We start from the raw sequence: 14,969 nt of genomic DNA on the forward strand, positions 1-14,969 counted from the left end.
ACCATTTCTGTTCCAGTTTGCCAGCCCCCAACCCTGTTTTGACCTGCTCTGTGATACTGGAGCTGGGATCTATGAACGTTTCTCTTTTGCCAGGTAGCACAGGGGTACTGGAGGTGCCACTGCAGGAGATGGGAGCTTGCCATCCTTGTCCCAGGGGGCTTTTCCTCCTGGCTCCAGTGGTGTGTGGTCGCTAGAAGCATTTGGTACACTCAGTGGTGCACCCCTCCCACGAAGGCTGGGACGAGCAATGGTATTAACATGTCAACAGAAGAAAAGCAACTGTTTCTATGTATACATTCAAAGGGGAAATTTTAAAAAAATATTATTTACAACAGGATCAAAAAACCATAAAATATTTAATGATAAATTTAAAAACTTTTTTTAAATAAATGCAAAACCTGGTCCCCACAGAAAACTACAGAAATGGCTAAAAGTATGGAATGCCTAAAACTGTGGAGGTGGAACATGTTCATGGATTGAAGAAGGGTTGACACCAGTAAGATATCCATTCTCTCCATATTGAACTGTAATTTTAATGTAATCCCAAATAAGAATTCTAGAAGCTCTTTGCAGAAATATATAAGGTGAGTCTAAAATTTATATGGACACTTTATGTTTACCTTTATTAGCCAAAACAATTTTGAAGAACAAGTTGAGAGCATTTAAACTGAGCTCGACATTGACTATAAAGCTACGGAAATAAAAACAGTGTGGTATTTGCTTAAGGATAGACATATAAATCCATAGAATAGAATACAGTGTTTACTTCTGGATGTACACATACATAGTCAATTGATTTTTTGACAAAGGATGGTCTTTTCAACAAAGGATACTCAAAATGTATATATATATATACATACATATATATGCAAATATATATATATATATATATATATATTTCTATTTCCTATGTATTTAGGGGAAAAAAAGAACCTCAACCCTTACCTCTCAGCACATCCAAAAAGTAATGCCAAATGGTTCACACCCTTTTTGAGGGGCTCCACTCTCAGTATCCTTGGGATTCTCTGCCTTTTCCTCTCCCTCCCCCTCGGCACCTCCTCACCTCATTCATCTGTTCCCTCTCTTTCAAATAAATATTTTTTTTAAAAAAATTGCATCTGAAATATATACAGAGCCCTTACAACTCAGTAGTAAGACACAAAACCCAATTTTTTAAGTGAGCAAAGAATGTGAACATTTTACAAGAGAAAATATGAGCAATGATTAGGTCCATGAAAAGATTCTCAACATCTCATGCACCTACTAACACACCCACACACTTAAAATCAGAAAGAATAACAATATGAAGCATTGACGAGAATGTAGAACAACTGGGACTCTCAAACACCACTGATTGGGGTACAAGATCATACAACTGATTTGGAAACCAGTTTGGCACTTTCTTGTAAAGTTATTCATACACTTCCCTAAAGATCCAGCAGTTTCACTCTTTGGCATTAAGAAATGAAAACAGGGGCACCTGGGTGGTGCAGTTGGTTAAGTGTATAACTCTTGATTTTGGTTCAGGTCATGACCTTGGAGTTGTGAGATTGAGCCCGAAGTCAAGCTTTGTGCTCAGCAGGGAATCTGCTTGAGATTCTCTCTCTCTCTCCCTTTCCCTCTGCTCTCCTGACTTTCTCTCTAAAATAAATAAATCTTAAAAAAAAAAAAAAAGAAATGATAACATATGGCCACACAAAGACTTGTACACAAATGTTCATAACAGGTTTATTTGTGATTCCAAAAAGTTAGGGAGAAGGACAACAAATTGTGGTATAACCATACAATGGAATATTCTTTGAAATAGGAAGTAAATCATTAATATGCATTACATAGCAACATAAACAAATCTCAAAAGCATTATGCTGAATGAAAGAAACCATTCACAAAAGAGTACATAGTGTAGGATGCCACTTTTATAATGTTTTAGAACAAAGAAAACTTATCGGCAGCAACGGAAATCCGATAGAAGGTTGCCTGATATGGGGGCAGGTGAGAGATGTAACTGCACACGTTCACATAAGAACTTTCTAGGGCATATGGAAATGTTCTATATCTTGGTTGGAGTGTTGGTTTTGTGGGTGTATCTACTCATCAAGACTCACTGAATTGTATACTTTAAATGGGAACGTTTTATTGTATGTAAATTATACAATAAAGTTAACTTAAAAAAATCTGTAGAGACCTTAAGTGGAAATCACTTAGACTTGGATTTAAAATTTTTTTCTATAGTCTGATATATTCTAATAGTTAGTTTCTTGAATTTAATAGAAATACAAAACTTCATGTCAGTTTAGTCTATGTTAAATAATTACAAATTTCAAAATTATAGAATTAGTCCAGTGAAGTTTTGAACTTTCCTTAGAGAGAATTCCAGAATTTACTGTATCAACATGAACAACTGAGTTGTTTCTAGGAGGTCCACTAATGCTTAGATATAAATCATACTGCGTGAGATATATGCTCCCCACACTTAAGTATAAACTTTCATGAAATAAATGCATCTAATCAGAGATTATAACAGAATGATCCAATTCTATGAGCTAGCAGAACCTAAGTGTTCCTCATCTTCTGAGCACAAAGATTAAAGAATTTGTTAGCTGTAGTCTGTTACCAGTGGCATTCAAGAAGACAGGCTACAAAAGGCACAACAAAATGAGACAAGAAAACTGCTTATAGCTTCATTTTAAGACCCACGTACAGTGCTGGCTACATGGGATTTTCTTCCTCCTTCCAGCCACCTGGGAAAATGTTCACAGAGTTTTAAGGGTTACAAGACTAAAGGTTGGATCTAAAAGAATTAAAAATTGCAGATAACCAAATTAATCTGCTCATATTTATTACTGCAGAAATAGCTTGAGAGGTAGTTTATTAATGAGGCATTTTCTAAATCATCCACTCATCATATTTATAATTTAAAAGCATCATCATATAAAGGAAAAGAAAAAATACTCTCTAGAGTGTAAGATTATTGTGTTTAAGTGGTTTTCAAAAAGCAGCACTTCCAGTGTTCTTCAGCTCCCTATAGTGTGGCATTACCTCGGGATGAGGCCATCTGCTCACTCAGACACACAGTCCGTTCCTGTGATGATCAAGTTCCTGCAGTCAGCACAATCCCTTGCACGTACGAGGAAGAGAGCCATCTCAGCATGAATGCCAAGGCTTCGAGGTGGGAACCACCCAAACCACTCTTCTAACAATAGGACCACTGCACAGCTTGAATTCTAGGGGACATATCGGGTAATCTTTAAGATCCATCTGGTTCCCCTGGGCATTACTTCTAAGAATATCTTCCAGAAGATCAAACAAAGATACAGTTCTCTCCCCATTTACTCTTCACTATTGTTGGCCTCCAAGAGGCTCACACATTGATCCACCAAAAGAATTGGCTCTGAATCAAAACCAAAAAGAAAGAAAGAAAATCCAAAGAGTGGTTCTAGGGTACTCTGTGAATATTATCTCGTGGCTTCCACATGAAAGTTGTCAAACTGTGCAAATTCAAAGGAGTGAGTTCCAATGGCGGCCCAGCCGTTCTTCGGAAAACTCACAGGGATGTTCTTCCAGACAGTCTTGCCGTTCAGCATGCCAGAGGACAGCCGGCCCTGGAGGAAAGACAAACGCACCCCTTGAAGATGTATGAAAATGGTCCTCGGGGGCTTGTTTCTTAATACGTGCGGCCAGTCTACTCAAAGGAGCAAACGTCCTTCTCACTTAAGCCACGGCCAAACACAACTGCACAAGCGTGAGTCCAAGTTTGAAACATAGGAAAGATCCTCTCAGAGGAAATTCTTATCTACTCATCCTACATAGTTTCCAAGGTGCAAGGGATACCTTAGTATTTCCTTGGATCCCAAATAAACACTATAAAGCTTTCCTTACTTAACATTACAAGGTTTTAGACAGAAGCTCACGAAAATAAACAAACACTGGTGATTTACAAGTACTTGTGTGCACGTGCAGTGCGGCTAACAGCCACCAGCTCTTCAGACGTGACTACTGGAGCCAAAGCATCCATTTAAGTCCTTTTTGTCCCCGTGTACAGAGTATCACTTCAAAGTCATATGAAGAGCCCACCCTTCAGAAAAACAGTGGCCATCAGCTAAACTGGTAATTGGAATGGGCAGGCCGGGGGGTGGTGGGGGGTAAGAAGGGAAATATCCATAGAAATGACTTACTGGGCACTGACAGAGAAAGATAAAAATAATTTCCTCAGACAGCTGCCATTCCCACAGAGCCAAGTGCCCAGCACACAGCAGATAATGAACACTGGCTCTTGCTATCGTTATTACAGCACATTTATGAGCATATATTCACAGCATATCAACTGCAGCTAAACATTTAAAAGTAGCTAGTATCAAGGGGTGAAGGGCTAAAGATCCAAAGCACTAGACTAAGGACCAAAATAAAAGTTGTTTTTAAGTCACAGAATTATAATGCTATGGGCCTTAACTTCATTCTTTCAGCTTCCAGAAGGGAGACCCTGAGACGTGACACTAAAAGTCACAATCACAGATTCACCAGCCAGAGCTAGAGTGTGATTCTGAGTTGTCCAACTCCATATCCAGGAACAGCCACATTCCTGCTGCCACCAACGTGCACAGCTCTCTGCGGCACCCCAAGTGCTCACCTCCCCCTGTGGAGCCAACAGTGAATATGAACACGGAGCCAGCACCTGGGCACACAGTCTAAACTTGTCCCCTCCTCACGCCGGCCCCCTGTCCTCCGGGCTGCCCCTCACACAAGGCCAGCCACCAGCAGCGTCCAGGGCTCACAGTGCTCTTCCCACCGGCCAGGTCTCAGCTCACAGAGCACCAAGTCCAAGGCTCTTGTCGGGTCTCTCTATCGAGAGAATCCAGACAGGGGAGCTACTTTATCTCACTGTCCCATTTTTTCTTCACAATTTGACTGACTGACTGATTTGGGGTTTTCTTATGGTCTTAAAATAGGAGGCAGCCAACTATGGCCCACAGGCCAGCCACCTATTTTTATAACTAAAATGTTACTGGAATCACAGCACCACGCATTCATTTACCTACTGACCATGGCTGCTTTCTCACTATGCAAGCAGAGGTGAGTAAAGTGCCACAGACCAGTTGGCTCACAAGGCCTAAAATATTTATTATCCGGCCCTTTACAGGAAGACTTTGCCAACCCGTGTCCTAGAAGAATACAGGCTCTAGGAGAGTGGGAACCTCATGTGTCTTGTTCACTGCCGTATCCCCAGCACCGAGGAAAGTACACATGAAAGGTGCTTAATAGAAATGCATTGGATGAAAGAATAAAAACCATTTAACCCTAAAGCTACCTTCTAGAAGGTATCTCCCTTTTACAGACAAAGAAACAGAAGCTCAAAGAGGTGAATAACTTGCAGGGAGTCAGCAGGTGCCATCAAGGCAGTACACATGCAGCTCTGTCTGGTTCAAACGTGCTGCTGCTAAGAGCGCTCACTTCATTCACTGAGGGAGGAGGGACACTAAGGGAGATGGTTTGATACAAGGTGGTCAGGAAAGAACCTGAAGGAAGAGGGTAAACTATGTAATTAAATATTTTGGAAAGTTAATACACTTTAAAGTGTGATGCTAGAAAATAAAGACAAAAGCAATATAAAGAACAAAGTTCAGAAATAAGCCTATGTGCATGTGATGATTTGTTACCTCAAAAAGGAGGACTTTAAATCATTCGCAAAAGGACAGTCTTGTGTGATAAGGGATGATGGCTATTCATTTGTTTCAAGAATTATACTGGGCTTTTCCCCCTTATGATTCACAAGTAAATTCCAGATGTAGTAAAGACTTCAAAATAAGGGTGCCGGGGTGGCTCAGTCAGTTAAGTATCTGACTCTTGGTTTTGGCTCAGGTCATGATCTCAGGGTCTTGGGATTGAGCCCCATGTGGGGCTCCATGCTCAGCAGGGAGTCTGCTTGGGATTCTCTTTCTCCCTCTGCCTCTGCTCCTCTGCCCCCACTCCAAAATAAATAAAATCTTAAAAAAAAAAAAAAAAGACTTCAGCATAAAAAAATCCTAAACTTTAGAGAAAAAAATGTTCCTACCCTTGAGAAAGGTGAAGGTCTTCCTAAATAAAACATAAAAGCAATGAAAAAAAAAGTGAAATGTTTGACAGAACCAAAATTTAAAACTTCTCTTCATGGAACATACCATAAGCAAAATTAAAATACACAAGACAGAAGAAAATATTTGTGACATACCTCACAGTACTCAGAATATATAATAAATTCATATGAAGCCATCAGAAAAAGAAAACAAAATCAGAAAATAGGGGGGTGCAAGCTCCTTAATTATCAAGGAAATATAAATCATGCCAATTAGCTTGAAAAATAACCCTTACAAATAGGTAATATCAAATACAATTATAACTGCTATAAAAACGGACACAGCTTGGCTAGCAATAGGGCAGTATCTGTCAAAATTTAAAATGCAATTCCATTTCTAAATACCAGCCTAATCAAATCCCAGCACATGTGCACCCTGAGAGGCACACCCTGAGAGGCACAAGACTCTCCTCTCCACCTGCAAGTAAAGCCAGCCCAGATCGTCCCCATTCACCATGAAAGGGAAGAACTGGGAACAAAGCTGCGCCCATCGAGTGTAGCAGAATGAAATAAACAATGCCACACCCAAACCAGATGCTCAAAATGTATTGTTAGTGCCTGAAAAATGTGTATTGTCATTTTGGGTGGTTGGGTAAGAAATGAGAACAATTTGAAAAAGTACTCTGAATTCCATATTTAACTGCTGTCATAACCGAAACCAACTTACAGCAGAACCACACTGCCGGGCAGTGGCAGTATATTACACAGAAGTTTCTACACAGTACCCCTTGGATGCATGTCCACCCATAACTCATGATCACCCAGTGATTTTGACAAATATTTTTAGAAGCCACAATCCTATGATTGATCTAGTATCTTCTCTGAAAAAAGTATTCATGGAAACCAACTTCTTAAAAAATTGTACTTATCACTGAAAACCAAATTATCCTCAACCACCAAAAATAAATTTATAGGCTCCAATTTATAATCTTGGTTCAGCCAACTTAGAAAAAATAATTCAGTTATTGACTATCTACCAAGGGCTCCTGAGTTTAAGAAACAAAACCAGAACTTTAAAAAATTGCAGAGTGATTAAACTCAATAGCTGGTGGTTCTCATGCAGGTTCATCCTGACATACACTACCACCCTAGGGTCTGCTGGCTTGTTGGTGTCCTAGCAGATTCTCTGCCTATTTCCATTACTGTATTTATCACACTTTTCTCCTCTCATTTGATAACAAAAAATGCTAGAAAGACACAAAAAAAGAATATTTTACCTCCAGGCATTCTGATCAGCAGTACTTACCTTAATAATTAACGTGAGCGTATACCATTTTTTTGCTGTAACGTCAACACGTCCTAAAGCATATATGACCCATCCAGCTGCAACACAAAAAGATTAATTGATATATTTTTAAGATCTAAATCACAGAATCACATAGCTCAGTTAGGGTTCTCAGGCAGCATTTGTATATAGAGTGAGCCTTAATAAAAATCTACATTTCCAGATCTACCAATGATTTAAAACAAAACATCCTTCATTCAGGCATGCATTCCAGAAGCATGTACTGGGATCCTACAGAGTCATATGTGAGCTCACAGGAGAACCAGTGAAATAAACTTAAAAAACACAGTATAATGTGTTAGCTTCAGGTACAGATTTATACTCAATTGGATTTGCTATAAAAAAAAAAAAATGAGTAGTGGTCAAAGGTCACCATAAGATTTCCACCTGGTATAACTGGTTTCATGGGAACAGCACAGCATGAACTGAGAATTAGAGAAAATAATGAGTTAATTTTGGGATTATATTATATTTGAATGCCTGGGAGAAACCAGAATGGGATGTTGAGTGGGCAGTTTAAAACACAAGAACAGTGGGGATTAAAAAGCTGGATGTGAATTGTTAGTTCTAGTTCTGCTACTAACTCATTTTCAGACTTTGGGCAAATCAATTAATCTCTCTGCTTTGGACTCGACAACCTGCGAGGAATGTTCTAGATGGGTCATGCTATGATTTTGCAGTCCTACTCTAGTGTCTATACAACCCACTCTTTTTTACTTGTGGAGCCCTTTCCTCCTTAGGAAGAGGCAGAGAATAGCAAACTAGAGGAGGGAAGATTTTTTTTACTAATGTAAGAGGAAGTCAAGACAGGGAGTCAGGAAGACGCAGCACCAAGACGGTCTGTTTCAATACAGGGGGTGGGGAGGGTGTACTGATACCAAAGGGAATGAGACAGAATCCAACAAAGACATATTCTAAGCACTGATCCTGGAAAAAATACTATTCTGCATAAAACAAGGGTTGCTTAAGATGAATTTAAAAAGTCAAGCTGTTTTCAAATTATTAAATAAAGTGGGAAATACGATTTCTCCATTTTAAGCAGGCCAATCCCTCTCCTTGTAGTTCCATAAGCACACTGGCACCTTCTTGGAATCTTGCTTTTACTTACAGGGTCTCCCTACCATGTCTACCTGACCCTAGTCTATGCAAATCCTACCCTGACAGCCTAACTCAGTTCTGCCTGAAGAAGCTCTGAACAATTTCCTGTAACACAGCTGCCTTTCTAATTAACTCTAATTTTGAATCATTTGGTATTTGCTTACATGTGTTGCATCTCTTCAGTTAGATGTCCAAGCACTTTGAGGAAAAGCTCTCTCATCACTCAGTGAGTAACAAGCTCACTGTAGCTTATTTCCTAGTAAGTCACGTGCTCCAGAAGAAGTCACTTACCTAGATCACCTGTAACTCTGTAGGTTCCATTTGCAAAAATCCAGAAGAAAATTCCTCTGGCACTTCTAATCAGGATACCACCTTTATTTACTCTTCCGGCAATGAACACGCCTCCCTTCTCAGGAGTCTCTATGTAAACATCACACCTTACAGTCAGATTGGACCTGCAGAATAAAACTGTTAGTTAGCGCTTTTAATTATGCCACTCAGGATGCAGCATAAATGTGTCACTTCACAGCCACACACTTCCAGACTTCTAATTGAGGTAAGTGATTTGCTAAGTCTGTGCTTGTAGCAGGGATGGGCTTCAAGAATCTTCATTGATGAAAAAAAAAAAATCTTCATTGATAGTTTTATGTCGCTAAAGTCATTTCATTGCCTCTTTTAATATTACCTGAAAATAATATTTATTGTTTTTAAGTCTCTTAAGAACACATTTCTTGTCTTTCTATAATAAAACTTCTCATCCTAAGAATATAACGTTAAAAGAAGCCTTTTTTCCTAGGAATACAAAGAAGGTCCAAACAGTTCTAAACAAAAAAGGTTTATTAAATTTCCATCAGCTAAGAGAAGCAGTGAAGGCAAACCTAGGAGTCTCTAAGAGAACATAAGCTACTTCGGGCCTAATTTTTACCTTTAAACCTACCAAGACTTAAAAACTCCAGAAGATCTCAAATTAGTTCTCTGAAAACAGAGTCAACTTTATGTTGACTCTACAGCAGGGATTTTAAAATTTGAACAGCACTGACATCACCTGGAGGGCTTATTAAATTCGGCCTGTTAGCCCCGCCCCACAGTATCTGAAACCACAGATTCAGTAGGTTTGGGATGGGGCTCTTGAATCACCTAGCAAGTTCCCAGGTGATGTTGCTGCCACCAGTCTGGGAATCCTATTTGGAGAGCCATTTTCTCCTACAGACCATATCTGTCTATATAGGGGCAGTAAAACCCTGCCTGCCATTACTCATCGACAGGGGTATATCAAAGGAGGGGGAACCTTCAGACAACCAGGAACTACTAGAGCTTTGCCGGTGAGCTCTGTCCCCAGGCTTCTTTTGTAAATGCTACTAGATGCCTTCTGCAGTGATACAACCATCCCAAACCAACACAATCTCTGAAAATAATCTACCGCCTACTCAAAGGCTTCACAAAGCCAAGTAATAAAGCAAGCAATTTACCTAAAATAAATCTAAGAATACCAAGAAATATATTTTGGAAATGGGGGCAAATTAGATCTAGAATTATGTGGCTTTTATATTCTCAGTTCCTTATCAGTGAATTTCACACAATAAAATTTTGCTCTATAAAGGAAAATATAGAAAAAAAGTAGCTACAACAGGCACGCAACAATCAGGAAAATCCACACGGAAATCATCTAATCAAAGCTGGGCCACTTTACAGGAAAAATCAAATGCAAAGTTAACTAAAGCCCAGGCTGTCTTGTACATCCTCCCAAGTAGCAGGAGCTTTTCTCTCTGTAGACTGTTGCCAGCAGGAAAGCACGAGGGATCAGCATTGCTCCATACATCCCCTACCTGTGTTCTGGTTCATCAGAAGCGTGAAAGGGTCAGCACCATAAACTTCCTTTATTTACAGTCAAGGGTGGGAGAAGATCTAATTTCCTTTTTTTTTTACATCACATTCCAGAATAAAGATTCCTCATGGGAACTTGCAGGCAATTTTCAGACAATGAATGAAACAGAATAAAAGTGAGGTCTAGTGTTCCACAGCCATAATTTCTTGGTTGTGCCAAGAGCACAAACACTGGCCAGGACATAAAGAAAATTTAACCAAAGAGATGCAAACTTTGGACATGTGCAGTAGACAGTAATTTTGTGGTTGTCCTCGGGTCCCCACCGAAGCTTACTAACAAGGAGGACATCCTAAGCAGCTTTCAGAAAGTCTACCCTCTACAGTCCAATTACTGTGCTGGTACTTAACTAAATCTAAGGATGACAGAGGAAGTCCCCCTGCGAACACATCCTAAGAACTAATGACAGCGTGTACACATTCAGAGCAGACTTACTAACATAGCACTATAGGTAAACGACACTCATTCTCTCTCTCCTACTCTTAGGAAGAAGACAATGATTAAAACAAAGCTGTGAGGTATGGTCCAAAGAGCATAGGCTCCAGCACCAAACAGTCCTGGTGTCTCACCCTAGTTCTAGAACTGAAAAGTATGGGATCTTGGGTTAATCTTACCCGGAAGCTTTGGCTTCCCAATCCACAAGGTGGGGAGGATGACACCTCTACCATCAGTAGTTGTGGAAAGCTCATATCCATATGTACTATGACTGAGTTTTCACTCCCTCCTTTCCTTACAGTAAGGGCATTGCAGCCAGAAAACAGAAATGAGCATGGCACATGAACAGATCTGAACAGATCTGACTACCTTGAATCCAGGAGGAAATATTGGGAAATGGCACATAATAAATAGGATGAGCCCAAATTTGAAAGGGTCTTGGAAGTCAGGCACAAACGTGTAGGTCTGATTGGGTTGCTGGAGAGAGTCACTGCATATTCCCAAGCCAGGGGGTTTGCACAATGAAAGCAGGCTAAGAAGGATGAAAACAGTCCCTTCTCGAAAGGCATCACTGCCCTTTCCTCATTCTTTCTCATTCAAACTCTGTCCCTCTTTCCCTCTTTCTCTCTCCCCCTGCCTTCCCCCTCCTTCCTCTCTTCACCTCCTTACCCAGTGCAGCAGTAAAGATGTGCACTGCTATTTAAATACTGCAAAATTTTCAGAGTTATGAAGACATTTGGTAACTCTTTGGATGGATGGTACTCTATCCATCTCTCTATTATAATTAGAGAGTCTTTCCAGTTTTCTAGAGTCCCAGCCAGAAGTAAGAGTTTGGGTTCAGGAAGAGCAACCCTTCTGTAGTACTCATGAGCAAGGAGGATAACAGTTGTTGCAGAAAGTTAAAGGTTTTCTACGGTGGCTGGCTCCCAAACTGGTAATCAAAATAATGGGGCCCAGCCCTTAGACAAGTGAACCTAGTCACCCGTCCTATAATAAGATCACGGGTAACAAATGAAAAAAAAATCAAACACCCTACTGGCACAATCGGAAAATCCAGGTAAAGTGTCTACTACAGAGATGTGGGACAAATGGCATTTTTGTTATATAAAAAGACAAGCCACCAAAGTTAGCCTAAATTAGGCAAGCATTCTTCACTGGACCCCACCCTCACCCCCACCCCTAATAACTCCATGGTGCTGTACGGGTTCTGGAAACTGGGTAGCTAAAAATTTCTCAAGACCTACTGCAGAGCTTAGAACAAAATTGGGATTTCTAACAGGGAGTAAGGCAATAGAGACAGGATAAAAACTTTTTTCAGCATTCCACTGATAATCAAGGCTCTTTTCAGATTTATCTTTCTTGCCCTGTCCAATTTCCAAGTAATAGATACGGCTGCTTGGTGACTTGGTATTAGTAGTTATTAACACTAAACCTGGAATGCTTGAGTTTTGTTTCACAGAATTATAATAGCTTAAAAAAAAACAGAAAAGAAACAACTAAAACAGGTAGAATAAGTTGGTACATTAGAATCCCACAACTGACTTAAGAGGGGAGGCGAAGTTTTGGTTTGGTCGTTATGTTTTAAGTGTAGAAAAAATACAACTTATCTCTTTAACAAATGCCTAAAGAAGAGAGTTAAATTCACCAAGTAAAAGTTGATTTGCTTTTCACTATTGCCATCTACCGTCACCTGGTGAATAGATTTTCTACAAAAGCTTAAACAGTGTAAGTCTAGAATGGATCCAGCAGGTGGCAACAACAGATCAACAAATCAACTGGCCAGCAAAAAACAAAAACACACAAATCACAAAGTCTGTTTATAAGTAAATCTTAAATTATAACTAGATCCACAAGTCCTTAACTTTTATATTAAAATCAATTGGCTCCTGCAACCATCACTATTAAATAGGGCAACTCTGAGGGAAGGACACGGAGGCATTATAACTACATGCTGGCTTATGGCCATGATATTCACCAGTGATCACACCTATTAGGCTCTTGCACAAGGAAGACCACTGAAAAGTCTCTGCCTCAGAATATACCTGACAACATTACAAGGTTACTTCGGCTAGATCTATGTTAGGACACCAGTTTTATATACCATTTGTAATCTCCTATAATACTGATGGTATTGTATGCATCAGCAGCCCAAGTAATGGGCCGCTGATTGAGAACTTGGCGCAGTGTGAAACGATGCTCTCCAGGGTCTTCAATGTTCGTAAAGTATTCAAAGACGCCAGTCTGATCAGCGAAATTCGGAGCTTCACTAAAAAATGGGTAATCTGTTAGGAACACAATAAATTCTCTAGTTAGTATAAAATTCTGACAGAACCTCTCCTCTCTGGTATTTTATGGCACATTTTGAAACACTTTTGAAAAGTCCTAAATAAGTAAATGATACTAATAATGAGTGGAAGTTTAGGGCTTAGGTTAATGAAGAGATTAATTTTCATATCACCGTTATGATTCAACACCCATATGGTCGGTCTGATAAGTAGACTTTACATATTTAATCCAGGCAACTGCACAAGAGGAAAGATCATGGGTTTTAGAGAAAGGCAGACCCAAGGTTTAAGTTCTAGCCCAGTCCGTCCCCATGGCCAAGTTGTTTAACTGCCCTGCATCTCAAGTATCCTCCTTTCTAAGTGAGCATGAGGATAAGAGAATTAAATGACAGTATGTTCAGTGTGTACATAAACCAGCACCTAGCAAGGGCTCAGTAAGAGATAGTTTTGTTATTTCTAGTATTTGTCAAGAGATACAGCCATCAGCTGATAGAAGATTAGAAAAGCCTCACTATATCAACTACAGAATTTACAAATTCCAAATTTCTTCTATTTCTAAAATGAAGCAAAACCAGCTGGGCCTAAGCTATCAATCTTTTTTTAAGTTTATTAAATTAAATTACAGTCTTACAACAGCAAAGGCTAATGAAGGGCAATTTTAGTAATAATCTTACAGCTAATTTCACACTTCATGCTTTTCTAAGTGTTTTCATACTCATCATTTGAGAAATTAAGAGCCACATAAAGTAGTGCTACAGCCTGACTTATAGTTTTTAGTTTATTTTGTAGTCAGTAAAGCACTACATTCTGGATTTGAAACTTTAGAATTGTCTTTCGGTCTTCGTGTCACAGAATAAATAATTATGGTGTTTGGGGAACTTCCCCCTTGTTAACTAGGCCATATCCCACACAGACTTCTCCATTGGAGACAAGAAGAGTTACCTTTGGCAACAGAGGGAAGTGAGCAACAGATTGCAAAGACATTCCTGGTGGCGTAATTCATGGATTCATCTAAGAGGCTACTTCAGAGAATTGCAAGGAAACAAGCCACCAAGCAACTCTGAGGGTCCGTGTCTGGTCCCTGTCATCTGTGTTATGCAAGTAACTGAGCGGACTCCAGTACACAGTCCAAGGGGCCTTGCACTGCCATGAACCCAGATATCACCTCCTGGGAAAAGGGAGCTGAGACCCGGCAGCCATGACTGTGACCAGAAGGAGGGAGTAGGAGTCCGCAACCCATCGTCCTGGAAAGAGCAGCCTTGCAAACAAGGGGTTCAACGCACTCTCAATGGCAATCCCCCTCCCTGCTTCTCTCCTACAGCTATGGATTTTAGGAGCAAAAAAGAGACCCACGGGACCCTGTCTAGAGCTCCAGAAGCTGTGCATCTCCTGGTCAACAAGTTCTGTCGCTTACTAAGTGATCTAGGGCTATAACCACAATGACTGTGCCGCCTTCCAATTTTTCAAGTGGTTTTCCTAAACTACCTAAAATCAAAAACTTTTCTGACAGATTTTCCTAGAAGGTCTGTATAAAACTAGTATAAGAAGTATAAAAGTATAAAATTCCTAGGTAGATAAGGAGGTGAAAGCACTGGAGGGGAGTGTAACTGCCCCCAGCACTCAGTCTGATAGCACTGTGGAAAATGAGGGACCTTGACCTCCATGCTCAAGAACACCAGTAATGGCTTTTGTGACATATGGATAAAAGGGCAGTGGTAGTGCCCAAATCTTAAGCTTCACCAAAACCAAGTTAGCATTATAGCTTCTATTCTGACAGTGACCTCTACTAAAAAATACAAGGTCCTCCAGCTGAGAGTCACCCTGAGGTAACCTAGAAATGAGGTCTCAGTGTGTGGACATGCACAGCTATACTGT

General features: G+C 40.0%; 1 protein-coding gene across 9 annotated transcripts in view; it reads right to left on the reverse strand.

The window, feature by feature from the left end:
- Nucleotides 1-1,703: 1,703 nt before the first annotated feature.
- GALC (galactosylceramidase) overlaps nucleotides 1,704-14,969 on the reverse strand; it is a 58,614-nt gene continuing 45,348 nt past the window's right edge. For all 9 annotated transcript variants that reach the window (XM_077910259.1, XM_077910260.1, XM_077910258.1 and 6 more), the window contains 4 exons: nucleotides 12,911-13,091; nucleotides 8,784-8,947; nucleotides 7,356-7,432; nucleotides 1,704-3,602 (listed from right to left, as the gene is read on the reverse strand). In XM_077910259.1, the coding sequence (XP_077766385.1) occupies nucleotides 3,456-3,602; nucleotides 7,356-7,432; nucleotides 8,784-8,947; nucleotides 12,911-13,091 (569 nt within the window). In that variant the 3' untranslated portion in view covers nucleotides 1,704-3,455. The remainder of the gene's footprint in view (nucleotides 3,603-7,355; nucleotides 7,433-8,783; nucleotides 8,948-12,910; nucleotides 13,092-14,969) is intronic.

Source organism: Canis aureus, chromosome 9 (genome assembly GCF_053574225.1).
Source record: "Canis aureus isolate CA01 chromosome 9, VMU_Caureus_v.1.0, whole genome shotgun sequence".
Classification (NCBI taxonomy): domain Eukaryota; kingdom Metazoa; phylum Chordata; class Mammalia; order Carnivora; family Canidae; genus Canis; species Canis aureus.